At 37.1% G+C, this 22,832-nt stretch overlaps 1 protein-coding gene across 3 annotated transcripts in view; it reads left to right on the top strand.

Annotated features, from left to right (window-relative positions):
• Nucleotides 1–20,940, top strand: part of CNR1 (cannabinoid receptor 1 (brain)) — a 24,210-nt gene extending 3,270 nt beyond the window's left edge. For all 3 annotated transcript variants that reach the window (XM_005858391.2, XM_005858390.2, XM_014530052.1), the window contains one exon: nt 15,235–20,940. In XM_005858391.2, the coding sequence (XP_005858453.1) occupies nt 15,298–16,713 (1,416 nt within the window). In that variant the 5' untranslated portion in view covers nt 15,235–15,297 and the 3' untranslated portion in view covers nt 16,714–20,940. The remainder of the gene's footprint in view (nt 1–15,234) is intronic.
• The last annotated feature ends 1,892 nt before the right edge of the window (nt 20,941–22,832 follow it).

Genomic DNA, 22,832 nt, shown 5'->3' with positions numbered 1-22,832 from the left:
GCGGGGGGGGGGGTGCACAGTTCAGTTCTGACCTTTCAGAGATGAAATGACTATGCTTGCATACTCCTTATTAGGAAGGCAAATTAGATCTCATGCCCCCCACCCCCCTTGTAACAGACAGCAGCAGTAGATGTGCATACAAAAAGAATGTTATGCCTAGTCCCTTCAATAAACCATAGGTGATAGTATGTACATTGGTGTGTGAAGTTTTCCATTCTGGTGAAAATGCGATCTCACATTGGAGTAGTGCTGGGCTTTGTTTGTTATCCACTGTTTTCTGTCTTTTTCTGTTACCCTTTTCCCAGTGGACTGCGAGCCTCCCCGTCTCGTCTGTGAGATTGTTCTTCTCTAATAAGCCTAGCTGCTGGATCAATGTGTTCTTTTTGGCATTTCAAAATGTTAAAATAGTGAAATTGTTAAGTGTTACCAAGATGAAACTGCTGGGAATAAAATTCTCCGGAAGAACCACTATATTTGTGGCATATTTCAGTTTATTCCAAAAGAAAACCCCTTGGATCGGTTTACCTGTTTTCTGAAGAAAGAAGCAGCCCCATTGATTAGTGTTGATAAGTGTTTAGTATGCAGTGTCAGCTTATTAATTACTAAGGCAAAGCCTGGAAAACTCTTTCAAAACAATGGCGTAACATTCTCCTCTTCTCTGCGTTGACTCCGAATTAACATGAACCACTAGGAAATTTAGACAGGCTTCTTGTCTGGCATATGAGTGCTTGGATTTAGAATTGAAATACTTGGATGTATAAGAATTAACTATTATGAAATGAAACAGCAGTTACAGTTCACCACGCTTACCAAATGTTTCTTTCCAGAAAACAGTTGGCCTAATAAGGAAGGGGATTATTTCTCATAATTAGCTCTCCAGGAATGCTGCAAAAAAAAAAAAAAAAAAAGTAATATATTGAATTTGGAAATCCCTAACAACACATGATGAAGAAAATGAGATTCGGTTATAGCGTCATGAATTTGGTCAGTAAGATGGAGCCTAGTCTTTGGGTGCTGCCTGTTGTTCCAGGGGGTAATTATGTTATCTCAATTGTGTGATGAGCACAGAGGAGAACTTTCATCCCTGTAAAAAAGGATGGTGTCTTCACCAGTGTAAGTCTGGCTCTTCTGTTTTTGTAGTCATCATTTTCTAATGGAACCAACCAAGTAGAATAAAACCAACGTTGGGTTTAAGTAATTTATAATTCTGTTTTTGACTCTGAAACAACCTGGACCCAGTAGTGTTTGAAAAACTGCTGGGACCAGGCTTATATCGTGTATGTACATCTACATTGTGAGGGACAGCAAGCTCTGCTAATTTTTCTTTTCTTGACTGAAGATTGGTGGTGAAGTTAAAGAAATCAAAACCAATTGATGCACTTAACTTCATATTTCCCTCCTGAATCTCCAACTCTTTCCTAATCCTGTTCTTTAATAATGTTAAATTTCTATTATAACTGCCTGAATGCTGTTTTTGAGGGGAGGGGGGATTCAACACTTTGCCACTGAATTGCTATTAAATGTTTTGATAGCCATTAATTAGATCAGATTAACTTTATAACAATTACAGATCAACTCATATTTCTCTCAGATATATTCTAGACTAAAAGAAACGATAAATCTCATCCAGAATATGTACACTGCATAATTTTAGATGACTGGATATATCAACACACTTTTTTGCATAGGTATGAACAAACTTTTTCATAGATGTATATCTAGACCAAAAGAAAGTTAGACACTTTTCTTTTTATATTTGAACATATAATTTAGGTTTTAAATAAATATTATAGATTTGGGGAAGTGTCCAAATTTAGGGCAGCTGTGCAGATGGGCATTGAAGACTCAAGGCAAAAGGAACTATCCACCTTGAATCAAAACAAGGCTGTTCTTATTTTCCACCATAGTGGAATAGTGTTTCAGTCCCATGTGTTCTAAGAATCTTGCAAAGATGCCAGGATGGGCATAACCACATTTTACCAATCTTGCTGACTGTTTTTTTATTTTGGGGAAGAAAGTTGAAGGAAAGCTGGAAGAAAAGATACAAAGTTATTACTACATCACAAAATGCACATTAACATGATAATATAACAAATTATAATGCTATCACAAGTAAGTTACAGCTATAGGAAATTTGTGAGACCCGAGAAAGGGAGGATTATGTTCAGTGGTTTTCCAATGTCTATCTCTTGGTACTATTCAAATGGTTTGATGTTAGATGAACTTCTCTCTCAATCAGGCCTTCATGGGTAATAGGTAAGCTAGGACATATCAGGAATAATAGGTCAAAACTATTATATAAAGTAATCACTGTGAACTTCTAGTTCATAACATAAAATATTTGCCAAGTTTTCCTAGGTCATATTTCTTCAATGAACAGGGTATCTATCTCATTAAAAAAATGAAATATTACATTTCATTATAATAGTTTTTATAGGACAATTGCAATTACAAACATTTTGATCTAGTTTTCATTGAGATTTTCCATATAGATTATTGATGTGTAATGTTGGGATGTCCTCCAATTTAAAAGTTTCATTTGGACAGGTTAATTGCATAACTTAGTGACCATGGACTTCTTGAGGTTCATAGTTGTGTTTGTATAGGCTTTTAACGGAAGGATTTTATTCACCAAACCTGAGCAAATGGGCCTGGCAGAGTCATAGTAGTTGTTCCAGAATACTATGAATTCTGTTTTAGCCCCAGCTGGTAACATTCTCACACCTGCACTTTAGGAAAGCTTTCAAAGTTGTTCTTTGTTTGTTTTGTGTTCTTTTGTTTTTGAATATGTGAGTTGAGATGAGTCAGGTAGGAATCGATGTTTTTTAGCTAACTCTTTTTAACCCACTGTGCTATTGCATTATATTCTGTATTTTTTAGTAAGATTAGTAAAGTCGATTTTGTATTTTTTGAATGCAACAAGGGATGTAAGTTCCCCTTTTGCCTAACATAGATGGCAAATCATTTTTCCCTAAGAGTACAATCTTTTATTATCTAATGTCTTATTTTTCTACTATAATTTACATTCATAATTGTTTAGCGTTTGGATTCGTTGAATAGAAATTTGATCTCTTTGGCTTGATTCCTTACCACCATTATCAATTCTGAATAGCGTTTTAAATTGTTTCTTAATTTCAGGCGATAAAGTGCAGTATAGTTACCTGAATTTGATGGTGTAATAGCTATTTTTTATTCCTACTAGCAAATTCCATGCTATTGCTTTTTAAAGAAAAGCAGAGGCATTTTTCAGAGATGTGCCAGGCAATCTGTTGTGATAGTTGAATATACTGGCAAGTGCTTTCACAAACTGTGTATGTCAGTAGTATATTTAAATATAATTAAAATAACATATAATTAGGAAACAATGTTTGTCAAAGTTTAAATTTAAATGGGAGGGTTCCCCTCTTTCCTTCATCATTTCTTCATTTGTTCTTTTAGACCATATATTTAGAGAAGAAAATTGGAATCAATATGATTTCTATGAATTAAGTTACAAGGAGTTTCACATTTAAATTGGTGATAAATTCCATTATGTTTTTAAAAAAACAAAATTCTACTTTCACATGTGGACATTTGTACTAGGAAACTTATAACATTGATTTCTGTTGGTCAGGAGGCTAAAAACGATGTTTTTAGTACAGCAAGTGAACCACCATTATAGATAGTATACCTTTGTCACTCTTGCTTGCTTTTAACTCAGCTATATTTAAAAATAAATCAATTTTATGTATTCTTTACAAAAGAGACTTAATTTAATGCCACTATGATCTGTGTATTTTGGTTTATTCCGGTGTGGGTTGTTAAATGGATAAGATTTTCAACTCATTTTAGTGCATTGCTACCAGAATTTTTAAATGTTTTCTCCAGTTTTGATGTAAGTTGTGGTGAGCAAGCAATATGCATGTAGAGAAAGAGCAAAACTAAACAACACATAACCAAAGTAAGCAAGAAATCATCCAAAGAATTCTGTATCTTTTGCATGTGTGAGAATTTGACTTTGGAAAATGTACAGCTGCTTTTGGAAATTATATCTAAATTCTTACAAATAAAAAAAGGAAATCTTTGAATGATTTCAGTCCTCAGCTATGGAAACTAACTTTGAGTAATCAATGGTCCATTTTTTATTGATGAAATAATCAGAGAGAGAACAGTCTACCCCGAGTCATATATTTTAGTGCTTTGGGATGCATTTCCATATATTTATAACTGGTAGATATTTTTGTAAGATACTTGCCATCTATAAGCAGTGTAAATTGCATAATTACCAGGATAATTCTGTAAGGTAATTTGCATTACTTGAGCCTCCTGCAAAATTTCCATTTCAGTTTGTCGTTTTCTGGGTTCATCTCCTGTGATACATTATTTTATGGTTCTGGGAAAAGAAGAACAGAAACAGAGATATTTCCATCTTTAAAAAAAAACCCAGCTGGAATGCTAACTACTTTTGCTTTTTCCCTGTTCTTTTATGCGCAGGAACCATGGGTTCCCTCCCAATGGTGTTCAGCAGTGTTATAAAACTTTACATAGTCTTTGCCAATAGAATTAGGAGAAAATGGTGTTGAGTTTTTAATTTATGTCTGCATACTGGGTACTTTCATATTATATCTTGAAGCCACTTTTCTTTGCTGGACAAGATATGTAACAGTAAGTTTCCTGAAACAGCATAGAGAAGCCCTGAATTGCAGGCTGAGAGGTTCCCCACTTGTGCTTATGTTCAGGATAGACTACATTATCTATTCCAGTCAAATAGAAAGCCTTGGTTTTAAAGATCAGTGAGTTTACTGTGGCCTTGTAGTATAGTTTGATATCGGGTAGCCTGATTTCTCCAACTTGATTCTTCTTTTTCAAGATGGCTGTGGCTATTTGGGGTCTTTTGTGGTTCCTAAAACAGCATGGTACTGGCATTAAAACAGACATATTTGATCAATAGAATGGAATAGAGAACCCAGAAATAAACCCACATCTTTATGGTCAATTAATATTTGGCGAAGGAGGCAAGAACATACAATGAGGTAAAGGCAGTCTATTATATAAATACTGTTGGGAAAACTGGACAGATACGTGCAAAAAAAAAATGAAAGTAGACCACCACCTTACACCATACATAAGAACAAACTCAAAATGGATTAAAGGCTTAAATGTTAGACTTGAAACCATAGAAATCCTAAAAGAAAACATAGGCAGTAAAATCTCATACATTTCTTGTAGCAATATTTTTTTCTGATATATTTCCTTGGACAAGGGAAACAAATGGGACTAGAACAAACTACAAAGATTTGCACAGCAAAGGAAACCATCAACAAAATGAAAAGACAGCCCACTGAATGGAAGAACATATTTGCCAATGATAAATCTGATAAGGGGTTAATTTCTGAAATTAATAAAAAACTTATAAAAACTCAGCACCAAAAAACCCCCACACAATTCAATTAAAAATGGGCAAAGGACCTGAATACACTTCTCCAAAGAGGACATATAGAGAATCAGTAAACTTGAAAAAAATGCTCAGCATCACTCATCATCAGAGAAATGCACATTAAAACCACCATGAGATACCACCTCATATCTGTCAGAATGGCTTTCATCAGTAAATTAACAAACAAGTGTTGGTGAGAATGTGGAGAAAGAGGAACCCTTGTGCAGTGTTGGTGGAATGCAGATTGGTGCAGCCACTGTAGAAAATAGTATGGAGCTTCCTTAAAATTTTAAAAAATAGAACTGCTTTATAACCCTGCAATCCCACTTCTGGAAATACTGTATCCTAACAATCCCGAAACAAACAGAAAGAATATATGCACACCTGTGTTTCATTGCAGTGCTATTTACAATAGCCAAGATTTAGAACTAGCCTAAGTGCCCATCAGTAGATGAGTGGATAAATAAACTGTGGTACATTTACTCAATAGAATACTACTCAGCTATATATATATAAAAAGCAGGAAATCTTACCTTTCACGACAGTCTGGATGGATCTGGAGAGTATTATGCTAAATGAATTCAGTCAGAGAAAGACAACTACCATATGATTTCACTTATCTATGGAATCTAATAAAATAGAAGCAGACTCATAGATACTGAGAACAGACTGACAGCTGTCAGAGGGAAGTGGAGCTGGGGACCAGGTGAAAAAGGTGAAGGGATTAAGCAAAAAAGAACACAATAAATAAACTCAAGACACACAGACAACAGCATGGTGATTACTAGAGGGAAAGGGGTTGGAGGAAATAGTAGAGGGTAAGAGGGGATAAATGGTGATGGGTGGAGGCTTAACTTTGGGAGGTGAACACACAATACAAGGTACAGGATGATGTACTATAGAACTGTACACCTGAAACCTACATAATTTTATTTACCAATGTCACCCCAATAAATTCAATTAAAAAATCTGTGAAAGTCTACTTTATCATGAAAGAAGGCTCTCTTAGCAATCCATTTCAATGATCTAAAACCACTCATTAATAGATTAGTCTTTCTTGCTATCTAACCTCCATTCTTCTTTCCCCCTCCCGCTTCAGTCTTTTTCATAGCCATAATCTTTAACAATGGCTCTTAAACTATAGAGTGTGTTAGAATCTCCTGGAGGCCTTGCTAAAACACAGATGCATCCCAGCCCTGTAGTTTCTGTTTCTGTAGGTCTGAGGTATAACCTGGGAATTTGCATTTCTCTTAAGTCCCTAAGTGATGCTCAAGCTTCTGGAGACAGATGACCCTTTGAGAGTCACTGACTATAAAATAACTCCCTATGCACTAACAACCACTGTGGGACTTCTCAGATTGTTTTTGTACACTGGAATTTCCCAGCCTGTTCTCGCCTGTCTTGTTTCCTAATTCTTTATCTTCATGTTATTTTTTCTGAATCCTTTCAGTTACTCAGCCCCATACAAAATTGCATAATCGCATCATGCAAACCTAGGAAGGATTTGACCTTGAATAAGTACAATAGAACTACCTCATGGTTTCAGTAGCATAAAAATTCTGCACTTGCATCCAGTTAGAATACTTCCTTCTTAATCATAACTATATTTGCAAAGCATATTTTGCATCTTTACTGAAGCCCATTTCTTCAAGTTCTATTTTACATAATTATTTGCATCTTGAAAGCATATTTCTCTGTTTATATCTTTCTTTGTTAGCACACACTGAAAACTTTTTATTTAACATTTCAACTTAAGAAGGTGATACATAAATACCTACTTTTAAAAATCATGTCTGAATGGAACTCTGAATTTACACAACAATAAAAACTTATTTAAAATTATTCCAGTGAGAAAAGATAGGAAGGAAATGGAATTGTTTAGAAAGCTACTATATCCTCAATTTGTATGAGTATTTGAACAAATATTCACTTCTCTTGTGAAAGATTCCAATTTAGACCCTGTAATAATAGAAGATAATTTTCCATTCTTTTTCATCACAGAGTTATAACCTTTGTTGGTGATTTCATATTTGAAAATTGGAAAGCTAAATGTTTCATAAAGTAGAAATGAGTTGAGTTTGTTATTAGAATTGATTTTGGGCTTGTGAGACATTCCCTTCTTTTAACCATATCTCGGCATAAACATACCATTTATTTTCAGTAGAACTACTTTCCTTTACTCATTCTTAATTACTTTCTTGAGGCAGAATTCCAAATATTCACAATTAATTTTTATTAATGTATTAAGTTTTCTCAATGTCCTTTTGCCTCACAAAAGCAATTTGAAATTTAGTTTTTCTAGGCAGTAGTAATAACACATTTTAACCCTCAATAACATATTTTCTTATTTATGTTTTAATTAATTTAATTGTAAAATGCATAAAATGATGTAGCAGGAGGAGAAATTGCTCAACCAAAGCAAGAAGTATGTCCTGAACAGAATAACAAATTTATTGCTGAGGGCTTATAAAAGCCACTCCATCTAGTGGTTGAATTTTCACATAACTTCTCTTGACAAGTCTTTAAAGAACACTTGCACATGGAGAAACCCATTTGGGAAAGAGCAATGTATAACAGCAAGCTTTTGAGGAAAGGAAAAATTTCATTATAATAATAATTCCATGTATTGTTTTTAAAGGTCAACAGTGTATAAGTAGGATTTGGTTAGAGTTGTGCAAGTCACAAATATTTCTTTATATATCATTGTTATGTGGCTAAACATTGTAGTTCATAATATACCTGGGCTAAACAAGAGTAAGAACAAAAAGTAATTATCAGATCCTTCAGCATAACCTCCACTTACTGCCAATATAACTATTTGATACTGAGTTAAAAGATCCTGGGATAAATCATTGTTCATGCCTTTTATGTAACTTTTATATTTAGGCATTTCCTTTCTAGATGGAAATTTGAGACCAAGACTTAGGTTTAATTCTCTAATGATCAACTGACTTTATGCCAAGGAAAAGTATCCACAGTTAAAAGCCATTCTACTAAGATATATCTGCCATGTTGCCAGTGCACACCAATATTCATTTAGTGAACATGTATTGAGTACTTACCTTGTGCCAGGCAGAGGACATATAAGGCCATATAATACAGGGCTCTACCATCAAGGGTCGTCATCTGAAGGGTTTAGAAACAAGAAAGAATGCTATAGGATGACTCAGCAGTGCCCATCATCTCTCTTTGGGAAAAACCCTCAAAGCATCTATCGGAAGGGGATTTATACAACCCAATACTCTTTGAAGATGAAGTATCATATGCCTATTACATGTATTCATATCCAATTCTACTCTGTCATCGTGGAAGGACTGATGGGTGGGCTTTATTTGATGGGATGAGGTAGGATGGACAATCATTTCCATTGCTTCCTTGACCCATATTCATTACACAGGTATGATACCCGGATATACAATGTATACAATACTAGGCACAGAGAACACACACAATAAATATGTGTTCAATGAAGCATCTTAGGCCTTTAACTTTATATCCATCAACCACATTGCTGTGGTATCAGCTCTCTGCCCTTTGGGCACCAAGAGTTGTCACAGACACTCTCTTGTTGGAGCCTTACTATGGTTTACAGAATTTCTTCTGCCTGATTCTAGCCAAGATCTTAGGAACTAGCCATGGAGAGCTGCCTTCACTCTGGGTCTAAGGAAATTATACTGCTCAAGGTGGGAAGTTAAGCAATTTCCAATGAGTTTGAATTTCTCTATAAAAATAATGAATGTTTAAAGCTTGTTTACTAACAACAGTCATGGCTCATTCAGACCTAAAGAAGGTGCCCTCTTCATTCCTCACTTGGTGTTGTGAAAACTGTCATTACCATCCACAGTCCTTATAATTGATTAATGAAGAAAACATAAACCTACCTAATTAAAAAATAATAGTGGCAATAACAAGTTAGATTTTATTTACTTGCCAACAGTCACTGCAGATAAGATGCTAATCCAGGGTTGGTATTTATAGCTTACTAGAGGCCTGATGCACGAAATTCATGCAAGAGTAGGCCTTCCTTCTCACTGCTGCTGGCACCGGCTTCCTTCTGGCATCTGGGACCCTGGCTTCCCTCGAAGCTGTGGCTTCATCCAGAAGGTTGTGTGGAAGGACGTCTGGAAGGACATCTGGTCTAATTAGCATATTATGCTTTTATTATTATAGATGGTTAATTGGCATACTTTGTTCCTAAAGACCACAGAGCAAGGATGATTTGCAAGTGCCATAGGCATCCTTTTTGCAGTCGGCAGATCATGCCTCCAGATTTTAGTTGTTCACTATGTAAAATTATCATGTACTATTTATTACTTCCTTTCCCCCAAATCAACTCTTCCCGCTTCCTAAGAAATGGAAAGAAGAGTGTCTTATTAAATGATTCTTGGGCCTCAAAGTTAAGAGCAGGCACTTTGAATTTTGCAGAGCTGGCTGAAGTTTTAGCTCTGCTCCTCTAGTTGGAGACCTTGGACAAAGCATTTCACCTCTTAGTTTTCTCATATGTACAGTGGGGATTGTAATAGCACCTATTTTATGTTAATATAAAAAACAAAAGTAATATTTATGTCTAGCACAATGCCTGGCATGTAAACATTCAAATGTTTCTCTTTGAGATATTTGGGAATTCAAATTTTCTCTGCTGTGCATTTAAAGCACTCAATTTTTTTGAGATGGGAACATGGAGAATCAAGACTTTGTTTTTAGTTGTATTTAATATGTACGCTCATGGATTCAAAGAGAAAATAGCCCTTATTGAAGAATGAATGAGGAAACTTGAAAAGTATGCTGCACCATTTGGACAACATGCAGCACATTCAAAATTATTGCTGTCCTTGGTAATGGACGGTAAAGATTATCTAATGGGTTCTATACACATTACAGATCAGAATAATATATTGCTTCTGACTTTTAATGACCAGACCTCATATGCAAGTTAAAGACAATCCTATGGAGTGTTTTATATGTGAACCAGGCTTCTACGGAATTGAAAACTTTATATGTTCTATTTCAAGGAAAGGCTGCTTCAATTATGCTTAATTATTTTCTTTATAGTTTATGTAGAAAAGGTTTCTCTCTGGAGGGGAAAAAGCAAAGGCACATATCAGTGGGAAACATCAAAATAGCAGAGCAAAATTAAATGGTAAATAGAATTAGTTATAAAAGTCAGCACATTATTCTGTTTATATCAATTATTTGCCTGTGTGATAGGCTCTTCTTGAGGCATCATCACCTACTAGTGAGTGCTTATCTGGTGTGGTTTAGTTTCTTGAGCCATAAAACTCTTTGTTTTAGCAAGCCTTTAAATGTTAAATGATTAAGCATATGTCAGATCAAATTTGAAAATAAATATAGCCTTATAAGATCTTCATGTCTGTTTAGCTTATATAATTGATATATATTTATGAAAAGTCTAACACTCATTTTATTAGCAAGAATAGACCAGAGAAAATAGTGCTGATTAATAACTTCTATGTTAAAAGAAAGAAAGAAAAGCTAAAGCTTTGAGAACCAACTGAGCATTACAAGCATAATGGAATTTTCTTTTATATATGGGAGAAGGAGCTGACATTAATACAAAGAAGAGGGATTGTGCATTTTTGCCTAAATTATCAGGATAATTAAGTCAGTCCTTTATTTCTCATTGCTATAGAAGATGATGCAATAACTTACCAAACTACTTTAATAATTCCAATTCTAATGGTTAGAACAGACTTACTTGCCCACTCAGCTGTAGCAGAAATACTCATTGAGTTATGATGTTGGCCTGTGAGAGTATCCATGTATATTGAGGACTTGGCTTAGACATAATGCAATTATGAGTCAACTAAAAATTTCCCTATTAACTTTAAAGAAATACATTAGCAAGTTATTTTTCTTGATCAAATTAGTAGAAACCAGACTTGTTCCCAGAAGTGAATGGAAAATAAACAAATATATCCACTGGCACCATTGTTCTCTTGAACCCTTCACAAGACTTCTCTGAGGCTAGCCAAGCAGAACAACACAGAACCAGCAAAAGGTAGGGAAAAAACAGGATTAAGCCAGGGCCTGGCACTTCTGCATTTGATATCCTGGGCTCCTGTCAATTTAGATACTATGAGCTTGGCATTGTCTCTTTAAAGCATTTATAAACTTAGAAATTTGGAGAAAGAGCCTGGTGAGCTGGTACAGTCTGTAACTATATTGGGAGCAACAACCCTTCTGATGTTTCCAGTGGCTTTTCTGCCTTCCTGGACAGGACAACCTGCGGGAAGCAAATACTGCCTAGTGGCTGTCCCCCCAGAGATGCTGTACAGGCCAGAACTGCAGGGATTTTGACTCTGGATACAACAGTGATAATATCTAAAATGTTGAAATATCTCTCTGAAACATATAAGGTCTCCAGCTGGGTAGTGAAGAATAAAATAACCTGCTATTAAGTTATACTAATATGGAAAAAATGCTATTTGTAGTCTTGTTTTGAGGACTTTCTTGATGCTCACCCTAATCAGAACACGGCTGTCTTCTATCCTTAATGGTTATAGAAACAAAGATATACAAAGATATAGACTTTGGTAGACTTAAAAAAAACTCATGCTGCTGCCATACCCATAAAATTTCTTGGATGATACCATAGCTTGATAGTTGATGTATAAATTTGGGGGGGAGGGTTAATGGAGAGGCAGGTGTGCATATAGAGAGACGGATTAAAAGAACTGGTGGTGGTATTCTAAAAAATTGAAGTTAAGCCGTAACTGGTTTGGCTCAGTGGATAGAGCGTCGGCCTTCGGACTGAAAGTTCCCAGGTTCAATTCCGGTCAAGGGCCTGTAGCTTGGTTGCCGGCACATCCCTAGTAGGGGGTGTGCAGGAGGCAGCTGATCGATGTTTCTCTCTCCTCATCGATGTTTCTAACTCTCTATCCCTCTCCCTTCCGCTCTGTAAAAAAAAAATCAATAAAATATATTTTTTAAAAAATTGAAGTTAAAAAATAATAGATGCATTGCATTACAATATTCTTATTGTTATTATAAATGCATGATTTATAGCTTGAATTATTAGAATATGTTGGTTTATTTAAGTAGAATTCAAGGAAAATCCCCGATATATTTTTCAGTCATTCTTTTACTATAACTGCAATAAAAACAACTGCTTTTTTAATAGGTACATCTACTATGCATCTTGCTAGAAATTTCCAATTATGATTTTCCCAGTAGCAAACAAAAACAAAATTAATGGCAGCCGCATCCCCCAAAGCATAAACTATATTACTAATGAACTCTCAAAGAAAACTCGCAGTGCAAAAAATGAGCAGGTGAAAATTACTGTAATAATCCAAATGTAGAAATAAAAGCAAGAATTACTGAAATGCAGAGAACAGTTTTCCTGCCACGATCCCATTAACTTAAAATAGCCTGAGCACTGTGGTATTTGGACATTACCAAGATCCTTGAACTACACAAAATTCATGTGTATTTTTTAACTGTATTCTTTAATTAAAGTTGGATTATATTGGATAGAAATTACTTTGTATCTAACTCATATTTTATCTAGATAATTTGTTTTGATGAAAGTGCTTGGTTGCATTAAAATGGGAAATTGTGGTGACAAATATGGTGATTTTAACCTAGAGTAAATCATAGGCACAGGGGTTTTGCATTATGGAAATAAGATCTGTGATCCTTTTTCTTCACTTCATAGTTCTTCCAAATACTGATTGTAGTCCTTGAGGCCATGCCAGTAGGCAGATCCCACAAGATGCTAAGATGGAAAATAGTGATTTAGTAGGAGGTAGTGTTAACTACAATGGACTGACAAAATGCCTCAATTTTGTGTTGGTAAGAAGCTGGAAGGCTTGAATATAAGATGCAAAATGGCTTTCTCCTAGTTACCGTTAATCCTTAAAACTACCAAAACCAGCAACTCTGGTGTCTGAGAGACATGGGTTCAGCTACAAACTTTTCATATTCTGGACAGCTTATCATCCAATTGGCCTCCATTTCCTTGTCTGTGAAATGGGAGTTATAAATAAGCACCTGATAGAGTTGTAATGACAATTTAATGATAGAATAAATGAAGAATCTCTCAAATGCCTGGAATATACAAATAGACATATTCCTCTTCCTTTACCCATGTGTATATTTTCTATTTTCTTTGTGCCTTAAGTGCTGATACAGAAATAAAAATTGAATAAACAGCCTATGATTCAATTAGGGCAATTAGATCATAGGGCAATTAGATATTATCTCGATATATAATTAATAAATAAGGCTGAGAGCCATAGTACTAAGTAATGATAATAATTAATATTGAAGAGTTAAATTTTGTGCCAGGAACTATGTTAAGTGTTCTTTAAAGTATTTAAGTTTCAACACAATTCTATGATTTAGGCTTCCACCTCCTCCTCCTTCCTATTTTACAGATGAAATACCGAAGTTTTGAAAGACTAACACGGGTCTGACACTAACCCTTGGTCTGTGTAACTCCTAACTCAGTGTTCTCTCCGTTAGTAGTGCTTTCACTGGTTGGAATCAGTAAATAAATATTGGTTTTTGTGATTATTTTGATTATTATAGATATCACTCACTACTTCTAATTTTTTTATAAGCTAATGAGCCTAATAGCCACATTTTAAACAAGCATTTATAAATAGTAAAATCAATTCTCTGGCTGTTTATTTTAAAACAAAACCCAATTGCTTAGCTTAGAATTGAAGAGCCCTTACAATTTGGCCTGTTCTCTCAGTCATCCTTATTTCTAGGGCCGTCCACGCGAGAAGCCTTGCATGATGAGGCCTGACTCTGGTCTTCAGTGTGCTTGTGGCATCACACCACTCATGGGGGACACAGCCAGGAAGCACTGTCCATTGTCACTCTTCTCTGGCAATACATATCTTGGTCTTGCCCTGGCTGGGTGACTCAGTTGGTTGGAATGTTGTCCCATTCACCAAAAGGTTTCGGGTTCAATTCCCAGTCAGGACACATATCTAGGTTTCAGATTTGATACCCAATCAGGTGTGTAGGACAGGCAGGTGATAGATCTCTCTCTCTTTTTCTCTCTCTCCCTCCTTTCCTCTCTCTCTAAAATCAATAAAAATATATTCTTGAGTGAGGATTTAAAAAAAAATCTTGCTCTTCTCATGAGCCCCAGTGAATGTTAGCCCTCTGTGACATTTTCCTTGGTTGGTGTAGACATTTTAGAAGTTTTCCTCAGCCATGGCTCAGTCCAAGTGTCACCACTGGGTGAAGAGACTTGCCTGCTAGAGCCAGGACTGGGACCCAGGTTTTCCTGCGTGACCACATTCTTCCTTTTGGTCCAGCAGTTTCTTCCTTCCCCTTTACATTCAATACACAGACCACACAGCTCAGTCTCTGATTCCACACTGTCTTGTTCTTTGGTTGTCTTGCACATCCAGTCTTACCTGTGTGACAAGGTGATTAAAGTCTTCAGGAACATCAGATACTGCTTGTGTGTGTGCGCGTGTGTGTGCGTGGCTGTAGAAGCCAGGTGGTAAACACTTCCTGACCCGACTGTGAAATGCACACCATATACAAGCACATGTTCTTCACTTGACCCTCACTCAGACCCTGGCGCTCCATAGAGGACTCACACAGTGGCATATCCAGAGAACTCAACTAATGAAAGAAACATGTTTCTGGCGCATGCCACATCAGCAACTCCTGGGTGGCTTTTCTTTAAGTGACTGACTCATTTGGTTGACGAATCTGGCAAGGATTTTACCTGTATTCAGAGACAGGAATGAAATAACATGATGGTACTCATTGATGTTTGTTTGAATTCTGGTTTTCTCATCATCTGGCTTATCTGTTTTCCCTGTTAGGATTCCCTGCTGCCAGCCTCTTTCTCAGTCCTTTGGAGTTTGGCCTACTAGAAGACAGAGGGTATGAAGTCGATCCTAGATGGCCTTGCAGACACCACCTTCCGCACCATCACCACGGACCTCCTCTACGTGGGCTCGAATGACATTCAGTACGAAGATATCAAAGGCGACATGGCGTCCAAACTAGGGTACTTCCCGCAGAAATTCCCTTTAACTTCCTTCAGGGGAAGTCCCTTCCAAGAAAAGATGACTGCGGGAGATAGCCCTCAGTTGGTCCCCGCGGACCAGGTGAACATTACCGAATTTTACAACAAGTCTCTTTCGTCCTACAAGGAGAATGAGAACATTCAGTGCGGGGAGAACTTCATGGACATGGAGTGCTTCATGATCCTGAACCCCAGCCAGCAGCTGGCCATCGCCGTGCTGTCCCTCACGCTGGGCACCTTCACGGTTCTGGAGAACCTGCTGGTGCTGTGCGTCATCCTGCACTCCCGCAGCCTCCGCTGCAGGCCTTCCTACCACTTCATCGGCAGCCTGGCGGTGGCAGACCTTCTGGGGAGCGTCATCTTCGTCTACAGCTTCGTTGATTTCCACGTGTTCCACCGCAAAGATAGCCCCAACGTCTTTCTGTTCAAACTGGGCGGCGTCACAGCCTCCTTCACAGCCTCGGTTGGCAGCCTGTTCCTCACAGCCATCGACAGATATATATCTATTCACAGGCCCCTGGCCTATAAGAGAATCGTCACCAGGCCCAAGGCTGTGGTGGCATTCTGCCTGATGTGGACCATAGCAATTGTGATCGCCGTGCTGCCTCTCCTGGGCTGGAACTGCAAGAAACTGCAATCGGTTTGCTCAGACATTTTCCCACTCATTGATGAAACCTATCTGATGTTCTGGATCGGGGTCACCAGTGTGCTGCTGCTGTTTATCGTGTACGCATACATGTACATTCTCTGGAAGGCTCACAGCCACGCGGTCCGCATGATTCAGCGCGGCACCCAGAAGAGCATCATCATCCACACGTCGGAGGACGGCAAGGTGCAGGTGACTCGGCCGGACCAAACCCGCATGGACATCAGGCTGGCGAAGACCCTGGTCCTGATCCTTGTGGTTTTGATCATCTGCTGGGGCCCTCTGCTTGCAATCATGGTGTATGATCTCTTTGGGAAGATGAACAAGCTCGTTAAGACGGTGTTCGCCTTCTGCAGCATGCTCTGCCTGCTGAATTCCACCGTGAACCCCATCATCTATGCTCTGAGGAGCAAGGACCTGAGACACGCGTTCCGGAGTATGTTCCCCTCGTGTGAAGGCACCGCGCAGCCCCTTGATAACAGCATGGGTGACTCGGACTGCCTGCACAAACACGCAAACAACACAGCCAGTGCTCACAGGGCCACGGAGAGCTGCATCAAGAGCACTGTCAAGATCGCCAAGGTGACCATGTCTGTGTCTACAGACACGTCTGCCGAGGCTGTGTGAGCCTGATGCCTCATGGGCAACGCAGGAAAAGAAATTATTTTTTTTTTAAGCTAAAAATCTAGTAGAGTCTGTCGTCTCGTCAGTTATATTTTTTAAGTTTATCATGCTCACTGAAAAAGTGATTGTTACCATGATCAGTTGTCTGTTCGCTGATGTTTTGATAGTGTAGATTCTCAAACTCAGTTCTCCAGGGATTTACAGCGAAGAAAGCCTGTTGCTTAAGTGACTGGAAGGTCCTTCAAAGTGTCAGTGAAACAGGAGGGAAGCCTTTTGCTACACAATTTGCAGTCTAAGTACCACTGGAACAACGCCATGAAATGAGTAATGCCTTTGTAACCACCACTTTCATTATAATGTGAAATGTATTTGTCCATCAGTATCAGAGCTGTCCATTTTTACAGCCGTTATAGTACTAAAGTAGAGCTATTTTGTAAAATGTATTGTGTCCTGTGAAATGTGTACCGGTGTTTACTATGTGTTGTTTATATTTGTCTAGTTCAGCAAAACTGAAAAGTAGAATTTTATGAAAACAGTGGGATATAAGCAGTGGGTATACGCCAACGAGACCACTTTTTTTAAAGAGTATTGCCCGTGATATAACTTTAGAAACCTTAATATTTTTCAAATATCTCTATTTAAATTTGACATTGGAAATAATGATAAAGGTGGTTGTTGTTGTTGTTTTCTGTTAATACAACAAGAAGAATTGGAAGACTCTCCAAAGTATTGAGCAGAATTTAGTGACACTTAAAAATTTGTTAGCTCTGCATTTTCATACAAGGACATTTATGATCTTCTGGACTAAAGCTATTCTCTTGGGTGATGGATTACAATTATAACAGGGGGGAAAGGTATATTGACTTTTTTGGCTGACGTCTCTGACTTTCTTTAGTCTTTAGCTATTACTGGACCTCTTAAGACAGCATGTGTCAATCTTAATGTATATTGTTATCACTGTGCAATTGCTGTTTACTTGAAGAGTATTGTATTCTTGTATTCCAGGTTTAAGTAGATTTTATGCCTGGGTGGCCAAACAGCAGTCTTCATTTTTTTTTCTTAATTGAAAAGAAGTATTGTCTGGATCAGTAAAATTGTACTGTGCGTGAGTGTGAATATAAATGTGTGTACGTGTGTGTTTCTATCCTGCAACTGTTACCGTAATGTCATAAAGTAAGAAAACTGTGACCAAGTGTAAACTGTACCACTTGCTGCACTCTTGTACATGAATTCAGTTTCTAAAATCGAGTTCATTGAGATAATCTTGTTGATAAAAATACTGACCATGAGCATTCAGAACCCTCAACCTCCCCGACCCCTACCACTGCCTTTAAGAGGCTGAGTCAAGTATTACTAAATTGACCTTCAGGTATTTCATAAGACCAGTGTTTAGCAAGGAATAATCAGTAATGGACATTTAAGTGAACATCTGTATTTACAGTGTTAATAGCAGGAAATGAGAGTGTTTTAGTTTCTGAGCACCTAATATGAATCAAGTCCATAGAGATGTAAGTCATTATGAGGGAAGTGGTTCTAAAAATCCTACAATGGTAACATTTTCTGATTGTGCTTGTAGGTAGTGTGATCCTGGCTTAAGTAACATACACGACTTGCTGGAAGTGAGACGGCCAGGTCCAGCTGGTGTGGCTAAGGGGCCTATCAGACAGTGAGTGGGTGGGTGAGACCGAAAAGGGCAGTGAGGAGCTGACACACGCGTGATAGAGGCCTGGATGACATATGGCTGCTCTGTGCTTCACCCAGACGCCCTTGGGGACAACCCAGCACCCAGCTGGTTTGGGTTAAGGAATAGACCTCTTCTCTGGTCCTGGTAACCAAGATCTACTACAGCATAAGGATGAGCATGGCTTCCTTTCCTCCCACACCCTGGTCTGCTACTCCTTAATGGTGCTCAGAGTCAGGCCCTTTCCCAGCAAGCTTAAGAAATGGATACTGCTTAAGAAACCACTTGACTGGCAAACTTTACTTATAATCTTCTCCTTATGCAGACAAAGCACGGCTCCTGCAGGATCCAGAGGCCTGCATAGCATGAAGTGAAATGGAGAGCTAGTGTTTTGGGTGACTTTTTAGATATTTAGATACCTGTGCAGCCTGGCCTAAGGCTGAACGTGGCCTGTGGACCAAGCTGAGATACTTTAATCATCTGTGTACATAGCTCAAATCCACCCACTGGCTCCCTTGCTTTACCTCTCTGTGATATGCAGATGAGGGCTCAGGTTGCTAGAGCATTAATAAGATCTCTTTAGAAGAAGGAGAAAAGATTCTTTATGAAAAAACTCACCAGGGTCTAGTTTTCATTTAAGAAGTGCCACTCTTTTGTCCCGCATTAGCCTGAATATTAATCTACATGTCTCAGAGCTCACCAGACAATACAAACTTCCATCTCACAGCTATGAAGACATGGTAAAAGTGAAATTCTACTTATTGGTAAAAAAACAACACAACAAATCTCCAGGATTCATTTTTGAAACTGTATTTGTATGTATGCAATGTAGATTTTATAGTGTGTTGTGCTTTCAAGATCTAAATCATATATAATCAATGAAGGGACCATGGGGCTGACAGCACTAAACTTGGTGCTTATTGATATTCTAAGAAATATCTGTGAAATATCATCATGTATGTGTTATACCTCCTTCATTTTAAAACAAATTAGTTTGATTCCCTTTGACACTTTTAATATCATTTCTTAACCAGGTTACTCAGATGTTCTCTCATGAATATACTCATTAGAGTTACCATTTATTAGTATAATGCATTAATTAGTTCCTTAATTAGACCTATTAATTTAAACATAATTTAGATTTCAATAAGTGTTTAAAGGTCCAACTTCAGAGTTATCTACTTTCCTCTGAGAATAATACATTTGTCCTGACCATGCATTCCATCACATATTTCGTCAGATAGGGCCAAACTTCCAACCTGCTCACTTTCTTCATAGTAATGATGAATCTTTCATTCCTACACTGGGAATGTCTTTTCTTTGCATGGGGCTCTTAGAGATGTGGGCAGACTTGTTAATGTAGTGGCTGGTACATAATAGGGGTATACATACATGTGTTCTGAACCAGCTCAGACTCGTCACAGTAAGCAGCTTTGTGGCTAGCAAAAGAGAAAGAGCAGTTGTTTAGACAAGGAGGGCTGTTCCCAAGAACCTCTAATTTTTCATTATCTGTGAAATATATGTAAAAGAAACACAGATCTGGGAAAAGCTGCCGACATATGCCTACACTTGAGATGATTCCCAAGCCTCCCCATCCATCACTTTGAGTCAAGTCTATCTGGCATTAGGTGTCAAGGCATTTTAGCCGCCTACACTCACCCTACCACCAGATGAGAATTAGAGCCTGGATGAGTAGCATTCTAGTTAGTGCCCTAATGATTAATTTCTGCCATTCCATGTCTGTAAAAGCGACCACCAATATCATGCGCAAAATTAGATTTCTCACAATCTAGCTGTATATTTGTATGATATTTTAAAATCTCCTAAATGCTGGGCAATGGCTATTAACAAATGTCTTGCACTGGCCTTCTGATGAAATGTTAACAATGCCTATTGTAATATAGACAAAACATTTTATCTACTGATTTGGGCTGAATGTATGTAAATAGGTTAAAAAAAAAAGTCAGATGTTGAAGCAGTGGCCTACGAATCAGTGATTTTCAGATAGAAGAGTTTCTTTCCTTTGCTGTAGCCTCCTAAAAGCTGTCTTCACTTAAATTTAGTGCACTAGGCCTGCTGGGGATTGGAGTCCCCAGGAAAGGAAACCTTTTCTTGTAATAATATAAATGAAGATACTAGATCATCTGGGTTCTTCCAACGTTTCAAGTGGAAAACAATTCTTTATTGTCTGTAAATCTAACATTATTACTTTTCCTCTTAGAAAAATATTGTATTGTTAGGTGTTTGTTGAGCTGGTAACATCCTTGCAACTGCTGCAGTTTCGTTGTTAGTAATCTGTATAATATTTTGTACACAAGTACCGGTAAGATTGTTATTCACTGTAGCTTCAGTCATTAAATTACTATAGCAAAGTAGTACTTCTGTAATATTTATAATGTATTAAGCCCACACTCTATTTTATTTCAATGCTATAATTACATTGTCATTTATAAAATTGTTACTTACAAAGGAAAACATCCCATCATGTCAATTGTCCAAAGTTACCTGGAATTAAATAAAAATTCTAGATTATCATGAAGAACATAAAATATCTTTGAATTCTGCCTTATTTTACAGTCTGGTGTTAAAACATTCAAGATTTAAGTTCTAAAGGGTTGTTAAACAACTGATTACCAATTCCCAAAAAGCACAACTTTATTTGAGAAATGGAGACAGATTGGATTAATATATTCATTTTTAACATGAGAAAAACATGCAAAAGCCATCATTCATAAAAAGGAAGAAAGCCTGCATGCCTTTTTAAAGCATTATTTCATCAAAGAGTTGAATGATAGTGCAGCAAATTAGACAAATGTACTGTTCACAATGTGTAAAGTAAATTGAAATTTAGCAGATTTATTAAAACATGTCTAAAGAATTTTATAAAATCATATATTCTGAACCATGTAAAAGAGATTACTTTTCAATGTAGCTTGTAGATAACTAAAAATTGAAAACAATTTTTATTTGAACAGTAAGAGAAAATAGTTTAAACACTTTATAACGAAGTAAAAAAGCTTTACAATTAAGTTTATACATGATTACCATCTAAAGTATGTTTGTAGTCAATTTTGAAAGAAGGCTTTAAATTTTCAAATAAGGAATTGGTGAATATTAAAAATCGATTATTTTTATTTTTAATGGCTATAATCAAAATTTATAATTTTCCCTATTTTAAGGTAAATACTATGGTAACTACATGAACTGAAATGTATCTAATGAAAAGCAGATGATGTGTTCTTAGTTCTTAAATTTTATACTGAGACTAGATGGGAATAAGATTCTTATTTCATATCTTCACATAGCATCTTGAAAATTAAAAACTAATCCCCAGTCAATAATGTGTGCTCCATCTATAATGAAATACATATATATTTAGATTAATGTAGAAACAGAAAACCAATTAGAGTATGCTAGAAGCTCCAGTCTCCCCATAGATAGTTCCAACTGGAAAAATTCCACCCATACCTCTAGGCCAGCGGTTCTCAACCTGTGGGTGGCGACCCTTTGGGGGTCGAACGACCCTTTCACAGGGGTCGCCTAAGACCATCGGAAAACACATATATAATTACATATTGTTTTTGTGATTAATCACTATGCTTTAATTATGTTCAATTTGTAACAATGAAATTGGGGGTCACCACAACATGAGGAACTGTATTAAAGGGTCGCGGCGTTAGGAAGGTTGAGAACCACTGCTCAGGCTATCCTATGATCAGAGTTTCTTTTGGCTTGGAGGTGATAACGATAACGTGAAGTTTTGGGCTCCACACTGGAATGTAGAAAGCCAACAATACACATCAGCATTGTTCCTAGCGTTCCTGTCCCTGGGATGCTGGTTAGGAAAATTTGGAATGTACATATCTGATTAGCTTAGGGGTAATGAAATGTGGAATGGGTATGTCTCTAAACATCTCAGAAGTACCAGTCATTGAGCTACTACTGTCTTAGCTACTTCAGAAGTTTCTAGGTAAGGTTAAATAATGAATATATAGGATTTTGGATACACAGTTCCCTGTGACATAGCCAAAGGAAAAGAAAATGGTAGGGAGGAATAAGAAATGAGATGAAAATACAATTACAGTCTCGGATAAAGAGAAAAATGAGATTCTGGGACTCCAGTACTAATTAAATACATTGTTTATTGCTTTGAACATGAGTGCTAAAATATTAGTAGAGCAAATTAATAATTTTTCTCTTAATACTAAGAAATAGGTGACTAATGCAGCACTTCAGTTCATGGTAATAATAATTATAATTGAATTCCTAACATCTTTGGATAAGTGTGATCCATTTGAAAATGTTCCAATGTTCTTTATCCAGTACACAATCTTTTTACTAATATCAGAATCATGATGAATGTCAAAGATACCCAGCTTTGCTAACAGAGGCAGCTATTGTGCTGGAAAGAACACTGGAGAAGAAATTATTAGGTTCAGAA

The sequence above is a fragment of the Myotis brandtii genome, unplaced genomic scaffold (assembly GCF_000412655.1).
Source record: "Myotis brandtii unplaced genomic scaffold, ASM41265v1 scaffold1171, whole genome shotgun sequence".
NCBI classification, from domain to species: Eukaryota; Metazoa; Chordata; class Mammalia; order Chiroptera; family Vespertilionidae; genus Myotis; species Myotis brandtii.
This window is presented reverse-complemented; position numbering and strand designations above follow the sequence as displayed.